General features: G+C 37.6%; 3 protein-coding genes and 1 non-coding gene across 5 annotated transcripts; 1 reads left to right on the forward strand and 3 right to left on the reverse strand.

Moving 5' to 3' along the window:
- Positions 1–397: 397 nt before the first annotated feature.
- Positions 398–5,492, reverse strand: dpy-18 (Prolyl 4-hydroxylase subunit alpha-1). The gene is made up of 7 exons (NM_067063.6): positions 5,228–5,492; positions 3,427–3,649; positions 3,254–3,381; positions 2,482–2,566; positions 1,771–2,417; positions 873–1,037; positions 398–724 (listed from the first exon to the last, which is right to left on the reverse strand). Exons 1-7 carry the CDS (start codon positions 5,489–5,491, stop codon positions 557–559), a joined length of 1,680 nt encoding a protein of 559 aa, NP_499464.1. The 5' UTR covers position 5,492; the 3' UTR covers positions 398–556.
- A 4,241-nt stretch (positions 5,493–9,733) lies between these two features.
- subs-4 (Glycosyltransferase family 92 protein) lies at positions 9,734–16,181 on the forward strand. The gene is made up of 11 exons (NM_067064.5): positions 9,734–9,831; positions 10,466–10,583; positions 10,634–10,783; positions 10,835–10,952; positions 11,001–11,060; positions 12,231–12,624; positions 13,479–13,665; positions 14,857–15,025; positions 15,078–15,207; positions 15,726–15,852; positions 16,004–16,181. Exons 1-11 carry the CDS (start codon positions 9,793–9,795, stop codon positions 16,081–16,083), a joined length of 1,572 nt encoding a protein of 523 aa, NP_499465.3. The 5' UTR covers positions 9,734–9,792; the 3' UTR covers positions 16,084–16,181.
- On the reverse strand, positions 15,856–16,001 carry Y47D3B.21. Its single transcript, NR_052738.1, has one exon. It is a non-coding gene; the product is annotated as an Unclassified non-coding RNA Y47D3B.21 (non-coding RNA).
- On the reverse strand, positions 16,136–20,774 carry nlp-21 (Neuropeptide-Like Protein). 2 transcript variants are annotated; one of them, NM_001372660.2, is made up of 3 exons: positions 20,654–20,774; positions 16,797–17,302; positions 16,136–16,297 (listed from the first exon to the last, which is right to left on the reverse strand). In NM_001372660.2, exons 1-2 carry the CDS (start codon positions 20,694–20,696, stop codon positions 16,896–16,898), a joined length of 450 nt encoding a protein of 149 aa, NP_001359616.1. In that variant the 5' UTR covers positions 20,697–20,774; the 3' UTR covers positions 16,136–16,297; positions 16,797–16,895. The 2 variants fall into 2 exon arrangements, with proteins under 2 accessions (NP_001359616.1, NP_499466.1); NM_067065.6 differs by having other exon boundaries at positions 16,907–17,302; positions 20,654–20,772.
- Between the last annotated feature and the right edge of the window lie 821 nt (positions 20,775–21,595).

Genomic DNA, 21,595 nt, shown 5'->3' on the forward strand with positions numbered 1-21,595 from the left:
CAGCCGACACCTTACGGGTTGCTATCTAGCAGCCGACACTTAACAGGTTGGCAGCGGACATCTCAAGGGTTTTTATTCAGCAGCGGACGCTTAATAGGTTGACAGCCGACACGTTACGGATTCCTATCTAGCAGCCGACACTAAACAGTTTTGTAGCCGATACGATACATGCTCTCACTCAGCAGCCGACGCTTAAAAGGTTGGCAGCCGACCTCTTACGGTTTTTTATTTTGCAGCCGACGCTATACGGGGTTTTACTCAGCAGCCGACACTTAATAGGTTTGCAGCCGACCTCTTACAGGTTTCTATTCTGCATACGACGCTTTACAGGCTTGCAGCCATCACTTCACAGGATCCACTAGGGAATTGTCGGCTGCTTTCAAATAACATAATTAAAAAGTAAAAAATAATTTATTCACGGCAAAGAAAAAGGCAGACAACTTCATCGAAGGCAACAAGAGAAAAAAGAGAAAACATGTAAGAAACCACCCGGTAGTGTGTGGGGATAAATTATGCGGCACAAAGAAAAAAAACAGAAAACAATGAAAACCAATGCTTAGAGGGTCTCCCAGACGTCTTTGGCAAGATTTGGGGACACGTTTGGAGCATTTCTTGGCTCTGGGCCGTATCCGAGGTCGCCGACGAATCTTTCGTAGTCTGAGGATTTCAAGCCGCATGGACGACGGAACTCGTTGCCCTTCTCGTGGATCCATTTGTTGGATACCTGGAAAAACAAGTTAAAATTCGAATTCCTCATGAAATTGTGGTCCTAGAGGTGTTTTTGTGGGTTACTGTAGCTGCGAAAGTACGCAAATACCGATATAAGAAGCGACCGACATTTCGCGGGCTCCCACCAGAAACAAAAAACTAACCCATTTGATTCCGACAAGAACGGGACAGGCGGCGTGACGGGTGTCTGGGTTTCCGTCTCCTTGTTTGTACAAGTTATACCAGAAGAGAGCATCATTCTTGGTGGGCAGAATTGTAGACTTGGCCTCAGTGAAGACGGTACCTCCTCCGTGAGATGGTTGGCTCATCTGAAACAATAATAGGTTGATTTTGAGTCGGCAGCCGACACTTTGCGGGTTGTTAGCTAGCAGCAGACACTTTGCGTTTTGTTAGCTAGCAGCCAACACTAAGCGGCTTGTTAGCTAGCATCAGACACTTTGTGGGTTTAGATAACAGCCGACACTTTGCGGGTTGTTAGCTAGCAGTCAACACTTCGCGGGTTCTGAGTGGCAACCAACAAGCTACAGGCTCCTAGATGCCGACACTGCGCGGGTCGTTAGCTAGCAGCTGACACTTTGCGGGTTGTTAGCTAGCAGCAGACACTTTGCGTTTTGTTAGCTAGCAGCCAACACTAAGCGGCTTGTTAGCTAGCATCAGACACTTTGTGGATTTAGATAACAGCCGACACTTTGCGGGTTGTTAGCTAGCAGTCAACACTTCGCGGGTTCTGAGTGGCAACCAACAAGCTACAGGCTCCTAGATGCCGACACTGCGCGGGTCGTTAGCTAGCAGCTGACACTTTGCGGGGTTAGTTAGCAGCCGGCAAAAATGGATCCCTCGCTGTCGCGTGCGCTAGTGCCGGACAAGTTCAGCGATCTACCTAGCAGCTGACACTTTGCCGGGACTATATGGTAGCCGACAAAATACTGGCATCTAATTAGCAGCCGACGTTTTGCGAGTTATAAGGCAACAGCTGACACTTTGCGGGCTGTTAGCTGGCAGCCGACACTTGACGGGTTTTTGCATTTTAATATAACTCACATAGAACAACACAGTGGCAATACGATTTCCAGTTCCCAAGCTCTCAAAACTCTTCGACTCCTCCTTCTTGGCATGATCGAAATGCGGGTCATAATGTCCTCCGATTCCATAATTCGCAATCTGCAGCTCCTCAGCGGTCTCCATCTCCAAATTTGTCATATATCCGATTCGCTTGTTAACGGTCTCCACAACATCACCCTCCCACTCCTTAAGCCACGCGCTTTTAGAGATACGGTAAGTCGCTGTGACAAGCTTTCCGGTCACCGAGTCGTGGACTGTGGCTCTTGCGAGTTTTGGCTTCGCGAGCTCCTGAATCGCGGCCACCTCATCGTCGGAGATCACGTCCTTGAAGAGCACGGCTAGTGGGTTGAATCTCTTAATTTCCACCTTAATCGGAGCGTAGACAAGGAACGGACGGTCCCGCTTGTAGTAGCAGTAGAGACGGGAGATGTCCTTCTGGGACACTGGAACCTCATTTCTGCACAGAGCCTCGTACATTGTTCGTTCAGTGTTTCCTAGGACAGAGTCGGGACGGCGGTTTTGGATTGGTGGGAGGTTCTTGCGCATGTCACTTCTACGGACGCCTTCTTGCTCGAGAAGGTCCTCGTACCATTTGACATTTCCTTTGGCGCGTGGGTGAGTTGGGTCTGGAAGATTTAGATTTTACAATAGCTGAGTAGCAGCCGACATCTCGCGGTCTCAAAAACTTACTCATTTTGTAGAGCTCCTCTGTAAGCTTTAGAGCGTGCTTCAAGTTGTTCTGCTTGTACAGTGCAAACGCCAGGTATTCGAGAATCTGGAAATTAAATTTTTTGGTGAAAAAAGTTGCATTTAAAATTTCGGCTACTTTCTCATAGCTTTTTGGCGATTTACGCTTGTTTCTCCGCCGCTATTAAAGATATCAAAAATATTTCAACTATTAAAGTATCTAAAACTTAATTTTTTTATAATTTGTTAGTTGAAAACTTTTTGATAAATTCAATACCCGCAGAGTTATCCGCCTTCGAAGTCTACAGCAGCCGACAGATTGCCCCGTAAAGCGTCGGCTGCCATAACTTGCTTCAAAGCAATTAAAAAAAGTTGTTTTACACTTTATTAGTTAACATCTCTCCCGCAGCTAAACTAGGATTAAAGTTATGTTGCAGCCGACATCTTCCGGTTTTGGATTGCTTCTGGACCCGCAAGGTGTCGGCTGCCATAACTTGCTTCGACGCAAGTTTAGCAAAAAGTTGTTAATTAACAAATTGTAGAAAATTTTATTTTACACATTTTAACAATTGACAACCTTTTGATAAAATCTTTCATTGCAGAGATATGCGTGCTTTATTTTAAAATTCAAATTTTTTTGCTAAAACTCTTTATAACTCCACTAAGAAACAAGCTATAAAAAAGTTATAAACTAAAAAATAATGTAAATTTAATTCTGCACAATTCACTAGTTGTAAATATTTTTCTATCTTCCTCTCCAGCCAAGATAACTCACATCTTCCACCTCCACAGTTGGCTCCACCTCGTCGCCGAGTCTTCTCTGCGCCTCCTCCATCCACATCACAGTGTGGTAGAAGTCGTGCTCATTGTAAGCAGCACGGGCAATTTCAAAACAGTCCTTTGCTAAAATTAAAGATAAACTTAAAGTTTGTATTACTTTAAGCTTACCGGAAAATGTGTAATTTCCCTGATCCGCGTAAATCTTTCCATCGGCAAGATCCTTGGTGTCGAGGCGGTAAGTGTCTTGAAGACGGAGGAGCCCAATAGCTGCTCCACTCAAGTCATCGGCTGTTGGGTACCGTACTCCATAACTGTCATCTGTGATTGAAGAGACCACGTTTCCAGCCTTATTTGCGTTCATTTTCGACTCGATCTCCTTCCAGTCAAAGATCTGAAGATTTGTGGGGTTATAGGCCATTTAGAAATTGAGATAGACAAAAGTTGTAAACTGTAAAGTTGTAGAAAATTTTCTGTAACTGGAGCGTTTGAGAAAAAAGTTATGACAGTTATAGCATCCGACATCTCACGGATTTTCAAAAAAAGTGCGGCCAGTGAGATGTCAGCTGCAATAACACAGAAACTGGAGGCTTTACCAATAGTTGGGAGCAGCCAAAATTTTGAAAAGATTTCAACTAAACTTACTATTACTTAGTCAACAACGTTCTCTAATAAAAATTAGAGAAAAATTAAGGCAGCCGATATGTTCGGGTTTTCAAAAAACGTGGCCTGGGAGATGTCGGCTGCTCTAACTTTTTTAACTTTGAACTGGTAAAACAGTTGTCAATTACCAACATTTTGTCAGTTGACAACTTTTTTCTAAAACGCATTTGAAAGAGTTATAGCAGCCGACGCCTTACGGGCTGAAAAAAACGGCCAGTGAGATGTCGGGTGCAATAACTGGAAAACTACGGGTCTGAGTGAAAAATTGTCAACTAACAAATTTAAGTAAATGAAATTTTCTATATTTTGTCAGTTGACAACTTTTTTCTAAAATGTATGGGAAAAAAGTTATAGCAGCCGGCATCTCACGGATTTCTAAAAAGTGCAGCCAGTAAGATGGCGGCTGTAATAACAGTAAAACTACGGGACTGAGTGAAAAATCGTCAACTAACAAAATTAAGTAAATGAAATTTCCTATACTTTGCTATCATAGTTGACTACTTTTTTCTAGCGTTAAAAACAAGTCATAGCAGCCGACGCCTTACGGGCTGAAAAAAAACGGCCAGTGAGATGTCGGGTGCAATAACTGGAAAACTACGGGTCTGAGTGAAAAATTGTCAACTAACAAATTTAAGTAAATGAAATTTTCTATATTTTGTCAGTTGACAACTTTTTTCTAAAATGTATGGGAAAAAAGTTATAGCAGCCGGCATCTCACGGATTTCTAAAAAGTGCAGCCAGTAAGATGGCGGCTGTAATAACAGTAAAACTACGGGACTGAGTGAAAAATCGTCAACTAACAAAATTAAGTAAATGAAATTTCCTATACTTTGCTATCATAGTTGACTACTTTTTTCTAGCGTTAAAAACAAGTCATAGCAGCCGACGCCTTACGGGCTGAAAAAAAACGGCCAGTGAGATGTCGGGTGCAATAACTGGAAAACTACGGGTCTGAGTGAAAAATTGTCAACTAACAAATTTAAGTAAATGAAATTTTCTATATTTTGTCAGTTGACAACTTTTTTCTAAAATGTATGGGAAAAAAGTTATAGCAGCCGGCATCTCACGGATTTCTAAAAAGTGCAGCCAGTAAGATGGCGGCTGTAATAACAGTAAAACTACGGGACTGAGTGAAAAATCGTCAACTAACAAAATTAAGTAAATGAAATTTCCTATACTTTGCTATCATAGTTGACTACTTTTTTCTAGCGTTAAAAACAAGTCATAGCAGCCGACGCCTTACGGGCTGAAAAAACGGCCAGTGAGATGTCGGCTGCAATAACTTAAAACCTATTGCAAACAAAATTACCTTTCTCTTGATCAATAAAAACGCATTGATCGGATTCGTAATATCCTTGAGCCCATTTTCAATCGAAATCTCATTTTTCTTCGAGTACTCCTCCGACAGCTTCTTCAGCTGAACCAGTCGCTCTTCCTCGTCGTGAATGTATTTGTCAAGGATTTTCGGAATATTTCTTTCAGTTTCCAGAAGGTTTTGCATGTCGGCAATCGAGGTGAACAGATCGGCAACTGCATAGCCGATTGTGGCTAGTACAAGGAGTGCCAGGCGCATTCTGAAAAATTGAGAGTTAGGGAATTAAAAACCTGCAAAACGGGAAGCGGATAAAGTTTACAATAAAGATTTGACACAAACGCCAGAGAAAATTATAGCGGCGGACATCTCATGGGTTCGAAAAAAAAAAATCAAAACTGAGCAAGACCCGCAAGATGTCGGCTGCCTAAAATAGCCAAAAGACAGTGCTTACCGGAAAAAAGGAAATTTTGATTTCTTAACTTTGTCAGTTTAAAAAAGTTGTGGCAGCCTACATCTTACAGATCCGGAAACCCCGGGGATCAAATCCCGCAAGGTGTCGGCTACCACACCAGTTTTCCTCAAGAAGCATATAGCGGCCGACATCTCACAGCTTCCAAAATTCTGACCCGCTAGATGTCGTCTGCTTTAACTTACTTCTTGAACTAGCTGCTAAAAAATTGTTAATTGACCAAATATAGGAAATTTCAGGTAGCTTAAATATTAAATTAACAATAACTTTTGTGATTTCAAAGTTCTGGCATAAAACACAAAGAAAGGAAAAAATTGCAAAAGAGGAAGTTGGTTCAGCTATATAAGGCTGGTTTCTCCACGTAGACTTACAACAATTAGATGCGAAAGAAATAAGAAAACGAGACGCAGAAATGAGTAAAACTGACGTTGACTTGATGATAGTGAAAGTGTGAGATATATAGGTTCTTTGGTGTTTAGGGTTAGAGAAATATAACTCAAGCCCATAAAATGTCGGCTGCTAAAAGTTAATTTTTGAATTCGCTTTTTTTCAATTTTTATCACGAAAAACGTTTTAGAAGCATCAACCGAAAAACATTTTTTTTTTGAATTCTGAACCGTTTCCAGTTTTTCAGTTAAAACCCGCAAGACGCAAAAAATTGTGAGTTACAACTTTTGAATGTCTAACTGAAAAACTTGTAGCAGCCGAAGTCTCACGGGGTTTTCGCTAGCTCTAAAACCTATTGAAGTGTCGGCTGCCATAATTTGTTTCGCATTACACATAGAAAAATGTCTTCAACTAACAAATTGTTGTAAATTTTATTTTCTACAATTTGCTATTTACCAATCTCTTGCTATCATTGCTGCAAAGGGAGTTACAGCAGCCGACAACTCGCGGGTATTTTCTGTAAAGTTAACCCAGTGAAGTGTCGGCTGCTATATTGTTTTTATAGAAAAAGCTTTCGACCTAAAAAAAATTTGCAATACTTCTAAAGTTTCATAAATCAAAATCCATGGAAAATCTAAAGAAACGACTGTGAACTAGATTCGTCGCGAAGGTCTTCGGAAATTCACGTATTCTATTGAATCGTAAGTATTTGCAGAGAGGAAGAGAGACGCAGGCGGGAAAAAAATAATTATATAGGTTCACAAAGTTTGAATAGGAAAAAGACAAAAGGTGTCAGGTTGGGAATAATTGGGTAGTTCCAACTGAATTTGAAATGTCAAGTACTGGGCTATTTTAGAATCGCCGGAATTTGTTTAAAAAATTGCCAAAAAAATAGGGAAAAATATTCAAGTTGGTGAACTTCCGAATTCCAAAAAAAAATCCGGCGCCAAAAAATTGGATGTTATGCATGTTTTTAACAGAAAAAAGCACAATAGCAAGTGGAGCCGGAATTGCGTGACTCAAAAAAAACATTTCATTTTCTCATTTTCCCTTTTTTGGAAAAAAAATGAAGTTGCCAAGTATACGAAAAATTATCGGATCACCTAAATAAATTTGCTGGAATCCCAAAAAAAATCGGCATTCCAAACGTAACAAATTGCCGGAATTTTGAAAATTGGAAATGTTCTGGTTGCCGAAAAAGCTAGCAGTTTTTTAATTTTTCGAAATTTGGAATAACCGAAAATGTGCCTAGTTTTTTTAATAGTTTTTCAACGTTCCAATATGGCCAATGTCTCAAAAAAAAAAAAGAAATTTGTAAAATTGCCCAAATCATCAAAAATTGTTGTCAAAATTGCCGAATATGATACATTTGGAAATTTTAAAATTTGCTGAAACTTAGGAGAGCCAAAAATTCGCTAAAGTGCAAATTTTTCAAAAAAAAGGTCGTTGCCAAAATTGTGAGTAATTAAAATATGAAAAACTAGGCAAACACAAAAATTGCCAAAATTGGAAAATATCAGAAAAATTTCAAAATTGCCAAAATTCTGTATAGCTGAAAAACTGGCAAAATTCATTTTTCCCCGAAACTTACTAGTTGCCAAAATTATATAATTATAAAACTGAAAAAATCGGCGAAAAAATTTCTAAGTTACCGAAATTATAAATTTTTGAAATTTGAAAAAATAAACTGAGCGATTTCAAAAATATTTAAACACCTATCAAAACTGTCGGAATGAAATTTTAAAAAATGTAGAAAATAGGAAAAATTGCCAAACTTGCATATTTACCAAAATGGCAAACACTTTTTAAATGAAGTTGCCAAACTGAAACTGGCTATTTTTTTGAATTTTCTAAAACTATAAAAAGCTGAAAATTTACTTAAATTCATATTTATTAGAAATCAAAAAAAATCCGCTTTAAAATTGAGAAATCACGGCAATTTCAGAACTATATCTAATTTCAAAGTTACCAAATCGCTGAAAATTGGAAATTTCCCCAAATCTCACAAAGTATTCAAACTCCCAAATATTGACAATCAGTAAAAACTGCAAAACTGCAAGAAACGTAGGGAGGGAAAGAAGAATAAAAGAAAGGGTCAGTGGGACAGATTGAGTGAGTAAGGCCACCACCTCCTCCTGACGAAACGGCCAGCAGACCCTCTAGAAATAGTACAGAGAATTGAGAAACCGCAGAGACAGCTGCTGAGGAGGAAGACACGTTGGAAGTTGTGACGGGAAGATGAAGAATAGAAGAAGAAGAAGGGTCAAGACCAATAGATAATAATAACACAAAAAAGAGAAGAGATTGAAGGATTTTAAAGGAGATATCATATTTGGGAATTGGTTGCCGGGAAGACTATTTTTTACGAAACCTATAACTGTACAAAAAACCGACAACAAAAAATGTGCCATTTTGCTAGAGTTGATATGAAATTCGATAAGGAATTCAAAAAAAAAATATGGGTTCATTTCTGGACCTGGAAATTCGGTTTCAGCCGCGCTAGAAGGGTTTTTCCGTCGAATTTCAATTTCAACAGGTACTTGCGAAAAAAGGGTGGCACAAAAATTTTAAAATTTTGGGAGAATTTTCATAGTTTTGGATTCTAGATTTTTTTTAAAGATTATGTATAAGTTTCTGGAGCTACAAGTTGTATTTTGGCCGCGCTAGAGGGGTTTTTGTTTCCAATTCATTTTTCACAGGCATATACCTTGCCGAATTTACAAAAAAAAAATTTTTGGAACTTTGGAAATGTTTTCATAGATTTGGGTTCTAGATTTTTTTAAAGATTATGTATAAGTTTCTGGAGCTACAAGTTGTATTTTGGCCGCGCTAGAGGGGTTTTTGTTTCCAATTCATTTTTCACAGGCATATACCTTGCCGAATTTACAAAAAAAAAATTTTGGAGTTGAACTCGGCGGAGATACTTGGTGAGTGTGACATCTGCACTGAAAACTGAAAACCCAAAATAAAAACACTTTTGTCGCAGAGGCCCATACGAAATTTGAAAAATGTGGCCATCTTGGGTAACATTGCGAATTGAGGTAAATAAACTCACAAGTGTACTAATTAAGACACACGTCTAAAAAATTAAATTTGTTTCATTTTTTCTGAATTAAAAAATTTTTTCAACCTTTTTCAGCACGAATATTATAGCACATGAAATGGCAAATTTTCAGTAAAACGCTTGTAAACCAAGTTTTATTCAAAAAATATCGAAACCAGGGGAGTAATTTAAAAATAGTTTTCAGATTTTGGCACGGAATTAAAAATTATTTTAACATAAATATTCATAGACAGCTTAATCTTCTGAACAGTTTGTCAAATTCAAACCAATTTTTTCAATTGAAATTCAACGAATTTGTAGCTTCTGATTGTAATCCCAAATTGTCTTGTGTCGGTTGTAGCCCCCACCATCCTTTCCCCCCAACAGTTCCAATCTTTTATTTGGATCATCACTATGAATGTCTGTGTTGTCTCGGGGAAGTACGTCTAAATCGGACCAGATACATATCTCCGACCTCTTTTCCGAATACAAACTCTCCACACCCCCGCAAGCTTTGCGTTTCCTCATCACGCTGGATTCTTCGATTTTTTTTGTTATAATTTTTAAATTTTTAAATTTTTAAAGTGTTGATCGATAATTTAGAATAAAATGAAAAGAACAGTGTTACGGACACTGTCAATTTTGCAAAGAAAAGTTAGAATGTGCAGTAATCAGAGAGCAAGCACCATTGGAGATTGGGTGAGTTTTTGGGGGTTTTTTTTGCGAGGAAAAATCTGGGGAAGAAAGCGAAAAACCGTAGAATTTTACGGGAAATTCAAATTTTCTGACGATAAATTTTAGGGGGGATATCAAACGTTTTTGAAGAGGGTTCTGGCAGAAAATTCGGGATATTAAAATATTTTTATATAAATTTTAGCGGGAGATTCAAATTTTCAGAGTATAATTTTGAAGAAATATTTAAATTTTCAGATATAAATTTTAGCGGGAAATTCAAATTTTCTTACAAAATTTTTGACTGGAAATTCAAATTTTGTGAGTAAAATTTCGGCAAAATATTTAAAATATTTTATATAATTTTTAGCGGGAAATTAATATTTTCGGTGAAAAGGTTATGGCAGGAAATTCAAATTTTCTGAAAAAAATTGTTTCGTAGCACATTAAACAATTTTTGAGGAGGGTTTCGGCGGGAAATTTTTTTTTTTCAATTTCGGCGAGAAATTCAAACTTTTTGAGATCAATTTTAGCGGGAAGAAGGTAATTCTAATTCATTGAGATACATTTTGGCGGGAAATTCGAATTTTCTGAGAAATTGTTTTTGGCGGGATATTCAAATTTCTGAGATCAATTTTGGTAAAAAAAGGAAAATTTCCAGACATTCCGTATATCCCTAATCATATTCGCATTTATTTGCGGATTCGCCTGGTACACACGAACAATAAACATGTGGGCGATGAAAAATATTGGAGACACATTTCTCAGGAAGGATATTAGTAAGAATATCGATCATTTTTCACCCCAAAATAATCTATATTAATTCTAGATACGCGGCAAATTATTCTCGGCAGTTTTTGGAGAGACGAGCGGGAGCAGAATGTTGATGGGCGGTTTGCAGTGATACATTTTCTTGGGGATGGAAGGATTGAGCATCCGTTATATTGCTTTTCTATTCAGGCGAATAATCGATATTTGAGTAGGTCAAAGCTTTAATAGTTTTAAATTATCTTAAAATGAAAAATTCCAGTCACAAAAGCCACTGTTCAACGTATCCATCGTGGAAAGCGAGCTTCATCGGACATTTGCTCCTGGGCAGGACACATTGCAGAATGTGATTTGGATGTTCATGCTCTGAAAGAGTTCAAGTAAATTTGAACACGATTTGAAAAAAGAAATATTGAAGTTTGTTGCAGAATAAGTACAACTCCAAACGTGGAAGATGCCATGCTAATCACACCGGAGCTCCCTTTGAGGTGAGGAATTATTTTTTTTAAGTAACGCTTCCGGGTTTTTTCTTTTTATAAGTTGTTATAGGATTTTATCATATTTTGCATTTTTCCTTAACCTACGTAATTTTGTTAATAGTTGAAGCCGATAGGTGACAAAATTAAAAAAAAAATTACATATTATAAAACAAGGATGTGCGGCAAATTTTGGATATTTGCCGAGCGCGGCTAATTCTGCAAATATGCCGTATACTCATAATTCCGACAAACCGGCAAATTGCCAAAAATTTTCGGCGAATTATGGTTTTGATCTTTTTCATGGAAATTTCCAAATTTCAATATTAATCGGCTTTCCGGCAAATTGGCAAATTGCCGGAATTGAAAATATTCCGGCAAAACGGCAAACCGGCAAATTACCGGAATTGAAATTTCCGGCAAATCGGCAAACCGGCAAAACGGCAAATTGCCGGAATTGAAAATTTCCGGGAAATCAGCAAATCGGCAAATTGACGGAATTGAAAATTTCCGGCAAATCGGCAAATTGCTGGAATTGAAATATTCCGGAAAAACGGCGAACCGGCAAATTGTGGTTTTGATCTTTTTTTTATGGAAATTCCTAAATTTTAATTTTAATCGGCTTTCCGGAAAAATGGGCAAACTGCCAGAATTGAAAAATTCCGGCAAAACAGCAAATCGGTAAATTGCCTTAATTGAAATTTCCGGCAAATCGGCAAATTGGCAAACTGCCGGAATTGAAAAATTCCGACAAATCGGCAAACCGGCAAATTGCCGAGTTGCCGAATTTGCCAAAAATTGTACGCATCATATGAATGCTCCTACATCTGTTTTGAAAATTAAGCAAATACCATAATTTAAAGAAAACGGGACAAAAATTTTTGAAAAGTCACAGTTATAAGTGTTTCCGTCTTATAAAAAAACGCTTTTAAAACTTCCGGCAAATTGATGTACCGCAAACGGCAAATCGGCAACTTGCCGGAAATCAAAATTTCCGGCAAACTGGCAAGTCGGCAAATTACTGGTTTGCCAAATTTTGCCGTCAACCCACTGACTTGGAAGTTTAAAATGAAAATTGTAACAATTTTTCGACTTTAAAAAAATTGTTAAAAGATGGACATTGCCGTAAAATTTCAATGCACGCCATCATATGTACTAATTAACATGCCAGTTCATTTCCAGAGAACCCCGTCACGATATGGTTGTCTGTATGGCTCCAATGTACATCTACACCGACTGGGAGATCCTTGTCACTGGAATCGAACTATGGCTTGCGATGGGCGCCACGAAGATCGTCGTTCCAGTGCAATCGGCATCCAACGCCACGTACAGAATTCTTCAGGAGTACGAACGAAAGGGTCTTGTGATAATAAGAACATGGCCTAAATGGCCTATAATGTCAGACACAAATCCGAATGGATTAGTTCTTTCGAGAGGAATTGAAGAGTCTCATGTCAATTGTTTGTTCTTTGTGAAACCGTGGTCGGATATTGTAGTATTCTCGGATATTGATGATTTCCTATTGCCTTTGGATCCATCAACTATTTCACCTGGAGATAACTTACAGATTTTGAAAGTAAGTAATTTTCTTGCCGATTTTCATTGCTGTCTCAGAAAAATTAGAACTTTTAATTTTTTGAAAACAAAATTTTAGATTTAAAAAGTGGCAGAAATTCCAATTTTTATTTTCTCAAAAAAATTTGAGGGAAATTTAAAATTTATTTTTGTAAATGTTTTGACTTTAAATTCAAGTATTAGTTTTTAAAAAAATAAAATTTTACCGAAAAATTCATTAAAAATTTTTTTTTCCTAAATACATTTGGTCTGGAAGCTCAGGTATTTTTTTCAGGAAATATTGGTAGATCAATTTTTTCAAATATTTTCCTGGAAATTAAAAAAAAATTTCAGAAGTTATTTGGCGCGAAATTTTAATGTAGCCAAAAAAATTGGCGCGGATTGAAACTGTGATATTTATTTTTATTTTTTCAAAACTTCAAATATTTTGGCAAAAATTAGAAATTAATTTTTTAAAAAATACTTTGACGGAAAATTCAAATTTTGTTTTTATAAAACATTGGCGGGAAATTGAAATTTAGAATTGTTTCCAAAATTTCTAGCGGGAAATTCAAAAATTAATATTTCAGAAGTTTTTTGGCGGGAAATTCAAATTTCAATTTATCCAAAAAAATTGGCGCGAATTTAAACTTTTATTTTTTTTAGTCAAAAAAAAATTTAAAACTAACTTTGAAAAAAATTTATAACTAGAAATTCAAATTTCTGAAAAAATCACTTTTTACGTTTTTTAGAGACGATTTTTTTTCAAAAAATGTTACAGTAAACTTAAATTTTTTCCAAAATTTTTTTTGTGCCACTACTACATTACAATAAAATCATTTAACACAAAATATTAATAATGAAGAAAACTTCCAGAACATTTTCGCCGAGCACCCTCAAGCCGGTTCCCTTCTCTTCGAGCATCGCGATGTCCAATTTGTCCCTCCAAATCGTCAAGGCGATCAGAGTCTAACAAACTTTAATTTCGAATTCTTGAGAAGCTCAAAGAATAAAATGAACTGCAATGTTTGGAGAATGAAGACTCGAGTTGTCGTTAATGCAAGTGAGTTGACGGGGGTTCAAAGAAACTTGTTCATGTTTTTTCAAACTTAATTTAGAAAGTTGTAAACTTTTTTTTCAGAAAAAAAAGAGTTGTATTTTTATATCACAAGGTCTTAAAAGTATTTTGAAACACAAACAACAAAATAAACAAAATTGTAAGATGTTTTCTAATAAACATTTCAAAGAAAAAAAATTGAATTTAAGATCCCGATTAAAAAAAGAAAGACAATTTATTTTTTAAAAAGCCCCTACGTACATCATGTCAAATATTTTAGTAGAACTTTCTAAAAAAAAATTGGAAAATGTTTTTATTTCGAGACAATTTTTTTTGAAGGCCGTCGGTCAAAAAAAAAGTATTGGAATGAGATTTCTCGAAACGTGGTGGGTATCAAGGGTGGACGGCAAGTGCCGTTTGGCAAATTTTTTTGTCGACAAATTTGCCAAATCGACAAATTGCCGGTTTGATAAATTGCCGAAAATTTTGATATTCGGGAAATTGTCGATTTGCCGATTTGCCGGATGTCAATTTCTCGGAAATTTTTAGAGGGATTTTTTATAAGTCGGAAACTCTTAAAACTGTGCCTTTTTAAAACATCAAATTTTCAAAATAGATGTAGGAACATTCATAGGATGCGTACAATTTTGCCGATTAAAATTGAAATTCTGAAATTTCTAAAAAAAATGTGTAAAACCACAATTTGCCGGAAATTTTTGGCAATTGCCGGTTTTTCTGGAAATTTTCAAATTCCGGCAATTTGTCAATTTGCCGATTTGCTGGAAATTTTCAGTTCCGGCAGTTTGACAATTTGCCGAAGATTTTCATTTCCGGCAGTTCGCCGATTTGCCGAAAATTTTTAATTCGGGCAATTTGACGATTTGCCGGAAATTTTCAATTTCGGCAGTTTGCCGATTTGCCGGAAATTTAAAATCCCTGCAACTTACCGATTTGCCGGTTTGCCGTTTTGCCAAAAATTTTCAATCCCAACGACTTGCCGATTTGCTGATGTGCCGGAAAAATCATTTGCCGTACTTTGTTTTCACGACTTTTAAACTCGAAATGAAAAAAACCCAAAATTTTTTAAATCGTTTTTTCTTGGATTTCAGTCATTTAAGCACCACAAAAATAGGGTTTTAAAATTATTAATTGCGTTAGCCAAAAATGTTGCCGATTTTTAATAAATTTGTTTTCCAGGCCGCGTCGACAGTGTAAACATGCACGAGACAGGAATCCATAGGTTCGGCTACGTTCAGACAAGAGTTCCATGCCGACAAGCCCACTTTTACCATCTTCGTCATTCCCATAATACTGTTCCATCTCCAACACCCATCAATATGTCCCCGTTGGCTGATATGCTTAATAAGTGAGTAGTCGTTTTATGGTTTCTTTCAATATATATATGTAATAATATTCAGACAATGGCAAACTCGCGTGGAAGGATTCACTGGAATGAAAGATGAAGTGTTGAATAAGACGAACACAGAGTATTTGGAAGATTTTGATAGGTGCATGGGAGCTATTAATGACGAGCATTGGACTATGAAGGTTGGCCTACTTTTTTGAAATTTAGATTTTATACTAGAACTACAAAGTTTACGTAGGTCTATTTTGTTCAAGCATATAAAATAGGGTATGTTATATAAATTTACCTAGCAGGCGTAGTTTCATAGCCTGACGCCTGCCTGAAACCTGTCCGCCTCACGCCGGCATTTTGCCTCTTTTTTGCAATTTTACGGGAACTTACAAATTTATAACAATGAGTTTCTCATTTCTATCAATTTGTTAAAAATCAAATTAAGAAATGGAAACAGTTCACGTATGGTTTAGCATAAGGCTTTGAATAAGGTGAAAGGCAGGCGAAGGTGACCTAAGGGCAGACAGGCAGGCTTTTACGCCTATATGAAAGCCTGAATTTTTTAAACGCCTACATGCAAGCCTAAATTACAAAACTACATAACAACACTACAAAATCGTTTTTGTGTGATGATAAATTTTGATAAAACACAAAACAAGATAATGAGATTACACACTACAAACTACAAAACAACAATTTTAAATTCCAGGTATCTCGATGCCTAACCCCTCATGTGTGCTTCAGTAGGTTACGCCGAGAAGTCGATTGTGTTGCGGTAGCGTCTGAATACGAGTTTTATCGATCTGGAAAGGGTTATTTTATGAATCCTATTAATGGTAAGTCTAGAGCCTAAGCCTAGGGCCTAAGCTTATGACCTAAGCACAGAGCTTAAGCCTAGGGCCTAAGCTTATTGCCTAAACCTAGGACCTAAGCCTAGGGCCTAACCTAGGTCCTAAGGTCCCAATCCAAAAGTTCCATTTATTCCAGTCCGCATCCAGAAAGCAGAGGTAAACTGTGAATCACCTGTGCCGCCATTCACTTCTGGAAATCATTACTTTGCTCCATAATCCCGCAAACTCATTTTCTCATATTATTATCATTTTTTTTTGACACCAGCTCTCATAACTCAACACTTTTTATTAAACAATGAAACTTGATGAAACACAAGAAAATGGGGGAAAGAATTGAATTATTTGACACATCATCATCATCATCATCATCATATTTAGTCGTCTAGTCTTCCTGGCTTGACCGGAAATGAACGACCGCCGCCACGTTTTTCTGGAATAATTTTTTTCAGAGATTAGTTGAGAACTAGGTAGGTAGGCGTCAGGCAGGCAGGCGATTGGCAATTTTCACGAGACAAAGCCTACAGGGTGGACCATAGTTATGGCCAACCATGTAGGCTGGAAAAAAAAAGCATCAGTAAAGCAAACTAGGCCCGCATGCCTTAAAGGCTGCCTGCCTACTCTAGGTTGGGAATAGGCAGGCACAAGGCAGGCGTAGGCACTAATTCAAGTAGTTATAACACTTCTAGCCATGGAATCCTTGTATAGGAATTGTTCAAATTTTCTTGAAATTCACTAGTTGATATATGGACTAAAATTTTTCCCGCAAATGACAGGTACACATTTTCGGTTTTTTGACCCAATTCTACTCTAGTTTTACCAAAAATCTCAGGGAGCATTGGTAAAACTCAAGTTTGGGCTCCAAAAATTTGCATAAAATTTCCACATGGCACATGGTGCAACGTCACACAACGAAGAGAGGGAAAACACACCGAAATTGTAGTGCTTGGAAGGGTGAAGGAGAGTAGAAGTAGGTGTAGAAGAAGTGAAGTAGTAGAAGTGGAAGTGATAGTAGTAGTAGTGATAGAGATTTAGAACACACCAAGACGATCGTCTTCGAATGGTCGAATGACCCAATCCTCATCTCTCTTCGAGTTCTCCACAAATGCTCGTGCTCCGCCACGCTTCATCATGTCTCCGAATGCTCTTCCGCCGCCTCGTTTGTCCATCATGAACGCGCGAGCTCCACCTCGCTTCTCGTCCTCGAATCCTTGGAAAACTCGAGCTCCGCCACGTTTCATCTCGGTCAAAAAGGCTCGTGCACCGCCACGCTTCTCGTCGTAGAACGCACGAGCGCCACCTCGCTTGTAGTCGTCACCCACGTCGGCTGAGAATGCTCGGGCTCCGCCACGTTTGTGTAACATCGCACGGGCTCCGCCGCGCTTCTCGTCCTCCTCGAGTTCGGAAGTGTATTGGGCGTTGAGCACCATGACAAGCGCTGGAAATATAATGTTTCATAGTATCAATTTTGGAGGATCCACTTTGACAGCCTAAATCTCGGTTCTGGTTTTATCAAAAAATTTCCAACAGACAAAATATGGGAAAAACATTTTTCTATACTTTGCCAGTTAAATTTGTTTTGATATAAGTTAAGACAACCTAGATATAAGCCGTCAAAATAGAGCAGTGGGAGTACAAAAATTCATTCTTCAATTTCGACGATGATAACTTTGAGAGACTATATCTCGGTTCATTTGAAAGATATCAAAAAGTAGTTAACTACAATATTATAGGAAAAGAAATGAGCAATATTTTACCAGTTGCCAATTTTTTGTGAAAAAAAACCAAGAACAACCGAGATACAACCTCTCAAAGTTGTAAGCAAGCGGATATAAATTTATTACCAGGCAAGCCATTATTTTTCACGTTGTGTGTTTTTTATCGCCTACTTAAAAGCCTTGTAAAGTAAAAATAACGTCTAAGCCTAGAGCAAAAGCTTAAGGCCTAAGCCTAAGGCCTAAGCCTAGGGCCTAAGGCCTAAACCTTGTGTTGAAGTTCTTTTTTTTCCAGTCTGCATCAAAAAAGCAGAGGTAAACTGCGAATCCCTTAGCTTAACAGTGTACACGCCTTGTTTGGGGTTCATGCTAAAGTTCTGAAGGTAGGCGGTAGGTAGGTAAGTGCTTTTGCTTAAAACTATTAAAAAATTCTTTGTAGACAGAAAAATAACCAATCTACTATTTCCAGAAGCTTTTCTGAACTTTTTGGTCTGGAAATTAAAATCTAAAATTTAAAAAATCCAATTAAAAATTACTGGAACATCCTATTTTATATCTTTTTTTTTTGTTTTTTGTTCTGTTTTTTCAGACTGAAATTTAATTGAGTATAGAATATATCATCATTACTTCCAATGTTTTCAAGTTTTCCAGCTGTCATGGGGGAAATAATAATCTTTGAGTGAAATTGAAAAGTGAAATCATTCTTTTTCGTGTTCCGAGAAAGCAAAACATTTTTTAATTATACTTTCTAGCCTGAGAACTTTGATGCTTAAATTTCGGGTTAGGAATGGGACAGGTGTAAACAAAATTTCAAATTTGGGTTAGTGGACCTACCTACCTACCTACCTACCTACCTATATAAGCCTAGATTTTTAAAAAAGGGCCTTTCAGATTTTCTTCCCTTCAGCTAAATCCTATTATTCGAGCACTTTTCTTGCTCTAATCTTTGATCAATAATATCCATTATTTTCCATCTTCTTTTAAAGAAAAAGTTGATCTAATTTTATCCCCCCGTCATCTTTTGTGCACAAAAAAAAAAAAATAGGGGATATTCCTAGATGAGAAGGAAACAAATTTTTAGAGTGACACACACACTATGGAACCCAACTTTGGAAAAAAAACTTGTTTTTCCTCTGAATTACCAACTCCGAAACCGAAAAAAGAAGATGGAAAATGTTCGGAGTTCAGTTCTCTCAGAATTTTGGAAATTTTGAAAAATTCTGCAAGAAATCTGGTGGAGCAGAATTTTTGATGGGAGACCACTGCCGTCACAGGCAAAAAAGCTCAAAGTTTAGAATTTTTAAGGGTAATTTAAGATGAGCATTTTGAGATTTTTTCACGGATAAGTTACAAAATTTGGTAGGATAGAAATTAGAAATAGGAGATCCGAATTCCCGACAAAAGTTGTGATGTTGTTTTTTTTTGAAAACCAAAATGTTTTAGATGGAAGCTATGAAAATTAACATTTTTTTCTACAAAATGGCTGAAAGGCTATGGCTTAAGCCTAATAGTAAGCCTAATGTAAGCCTACGTTAAAACATAAACCTAAGCCTAACACAGAACCTAGAGTTTAAGCCTAAGCCTAAGTCTAGGGCCTAAGCATAGTGCCTAAGCCTAAGCCTAAACATAGCGCCTAAGCATAAGCCTAAGCCTAGGGCCTAAGCATAGTACCTGAGCTTAAACCTAATCGTAAACCTAAGTGTAATCTTAAGCCCAAGCCTAAGCCCGAACCTAAGCCCAAGCATAGGCCTAAGCCTAAATCAAAAAACCCAAGACCAAAACCTAGGTCCTACGCCTAGGGTTCAAACCTAGAGCCTGAGCCTGAGGTCTAAGACTAAGTCTGAGCCTGAGCCAAAGCCTAAACCTGAGCCTAAGACTAACCCTAACCCTAACCCTAAGCCTAACCCTAAACCAGCCTAGAGACTAAGCCTAGACCGGCTCAAATTTCAGACTTGTCAATTGCCCTGTTTTTCAGAATTTGTCATTTTCAGCGATTGTCTGTAGATCCAAATGAGTTTTGAAAAACATGTTTTCCTTCCCGCTCAAAGTTTTTGAAAATTATATACTTTTAAAACCACCCCCACTATAATCTTGATACCAGACTAAACTTTACTAAAATTTCCTAAAAATGGCTTCTTCTTCTTTGTCACCACAACTATTTCTATTCCCCACAAGAAGCCCCTCAATTTGTTCCTCAATTTCCGAAAATAGACCGAAACTTTTTTATGAAGAAGAAGACGGGAAGACGAAAAAGAAAAAGTTCTCCAAATTCAATTTTCCTCTCATTTTCACGTCATCACGGTAGTAGTTGTAGTAGTAGTACTCACTTTTCGTGGAAATTTTCCTTTTTTTTTCTTTCAAAGTCGAAAATGAAATGAGCCTCCTCCCGGAGCCACTTATGAAAATGAGAAGAAAACCACTTGGACTCACTTTATTCTAGAAATGAGAAAAGGAGGAGCCCATCAATTTCCTTTTGTCTTTTTGTTTTCCAGATGACGCGGGGGTTTTTTTTCTAGTTTTAAGGCTCAAGGCTCTGGGGAATACGGATGCTATCTAGAAGGGGGATGCCATGATTTATATGCATCCCTTGTATATTTTTGATACTTTTTTGTTGTTTTATTTTCTTTAGTTTGAAGTGGATCAGGGAAAAATGACAAATTCGAGGAAATACCTACGCTCAAAATTTCAGCCTAGGGCCTAAGGGCTTAAACCAGGGAACTAATTGAAGACGGTTTCAGCTAAAGAAAAAAAAAATCTAAACATAAGCAAGCCTAGGCCCTAATCCTAGTGCCTATACCTAGGGATTATCCTTACTATTAGATCTAAGCACGGGACCTAAGCCTAAAGTCATGGCCTAGAGCCTAAGCCTAGGGTCTAAGCCTAATCCTAAGACTAAGCCTAAGTCTAGGGTCTAAGCCTAAGCCTAAGCCTAAACATAAGCCTAAGCCTAAGCCTAAGCCTGAGCCAAAGCCTAAGCCGAAGCCTAAGCCTAAGCCCAAACCTAAGCCCAAACCTATCAGTTTTGCCTAATTTTGAACAAAATTTATTTTCAAAACAAAAAAAAAAGAACTAACCTGCTAGTCCGAAGAATAATGTAGTGAAAAGTGAATTACGCATGTTCAAAGTGAGTTCCGACTTCGGTAGCTTCTCTCCTTAAAAGAGAAGTGTCTTGTCGAGATGCCAATATCAGAATGAGCCAAGAAACACGGAGGACGTGAGATAGGGAGGCGGGGCCGCGGGAAAAGAGCAAAAGGGGCGGAGCTAGAGCAAGGAGGAATTAGAGATGACGTTCTTGAAGAGCACTGTTAGGATGAATGAAATCAAGGTTCAGCGGAGGAAAACAAAAATTAATCTAAGAAACAAAAAAGCAACGAAAATAGTTTTTTTGGAGGCGAACGTTCAGTGATCAGAAAACAAATTAGGATATGTTCCATAAAGCGCGAAGTTACCTGCCTGCCTTCAAGACGATAGTCTTATGCCTACCAACGTGCTAGTAGAGCAACTTCTGCCGCCTGCCTGCCTGCCTACAGAACGCCTTCATACTGCTTTCAAGCCTGTTCAAAAACTAACCTACGGTTGTGAGACCTACAAGGCAACGTATATCAAATGTATGTTTACAAGGCAACCTACGTCTGCCTACTTGGTGGCCTAGACCAGTGCCGTCAGAAAATAGGCGGTAGGCAGGCAGGCATAAAAGTATTCATAAACGTTTTATAAATTCTCACAAAAATGCTCAGGAAAACCGACTCCAATAACCCAACGAATCAAAAAAAAAGTAGGTTCATGTCATTTTGAGGTGGCCAAACATCTGTCAACGTCTCACACTCCCGGAAAATATTTAAAATTCAAAAAAAAAATGGGTTGACGTATGGATATAATGGGGACCGACAAAATGAGAAATTAAAAAAAATTATTTAAAAAAAAAACAATTCGAAAATTTACAAAAAATATAGTTTCAAAACTAATAAGGAGTTTGAATTTCATTCAGAGTTCCAATTTTCAAAATTAAAAAAAAA

Source organism: Caenorhabditis elegans, chromosome III (genome assembly GCF_000002985.6).
Source record: "Caenorhabditis elegans chromosome III".
NCBI classification, from domain to species: domain Eukaryota; kingdom Metazoa; phylum Nematoda; class Chromadorea; order Rhabditida; family Rhabditidae; genus Caenorhabditis; species Caenorhabditis elegans.

Bases quoted from the DNA above. Each gene is read 5' to 3' on its own strand.
- dpy-18 (NM_067063.6), bottom strand. From the start codon at position 5,491: ATGCGCCTGGCACTCCTTGTACTAGCCACAATCGGCTATGCAGTTGCC. The intron at 2,567-3,253 runs GTGAGTTATCTT...TTTAATTTCCAG, and splicing joins CAACTGTGGAGGTGGAAGAT to ATTCTCGAATACCTGGCGTT. The intron at 725-872 runs GTTAGTTTTTTG...TTGTTTTTCCAG, and splicing joins TTCTTGTCGGAATCAAATGG to GTATCCAACAAATGGATCCA.
- subs-4 (NM_067064.5), top strand. From the start codon at position 9,793: ATGTGCAGTAATCAGAGAGCAAGCACCATTGGAGATTGG. The intron at 11,061-12,230 runs GTGAGGAATTAT...GTTCATTTCCAG, and splicing joins ACACCGGAGCTCCCTTTGAG to AGAACCCCGTCACGATATGG. The intron at 12,625-13,478 runs GTAAGTAATTTT...GAAAACTTCCAG, and splicing joins ATAACTTACAGATTTTGAAA to AACATTTTCGCCGAGCACCC.
- nlp-21 (NM_067065.6), bottom strand. From the start codon at position 20,696: ATGCGTAATTCACTTTTCACTACATTATTCTTCGGACTAGCAG. The intron at 17,303-20,653 runs GTTAGTTCTTTT...TTATATTTCCAG, and splicing joins ATTATTCTTCGGACTAGCAG to CGCTTGTCATGGTGCTCAAC. The intron at 16,298-16,906 runs GTGTGTTCTAAA...AAATTATTCCAG, and splicing joins ATTCGAAGACGATCGTCTTG to AAAAACGTGGCGGCGGTCGT.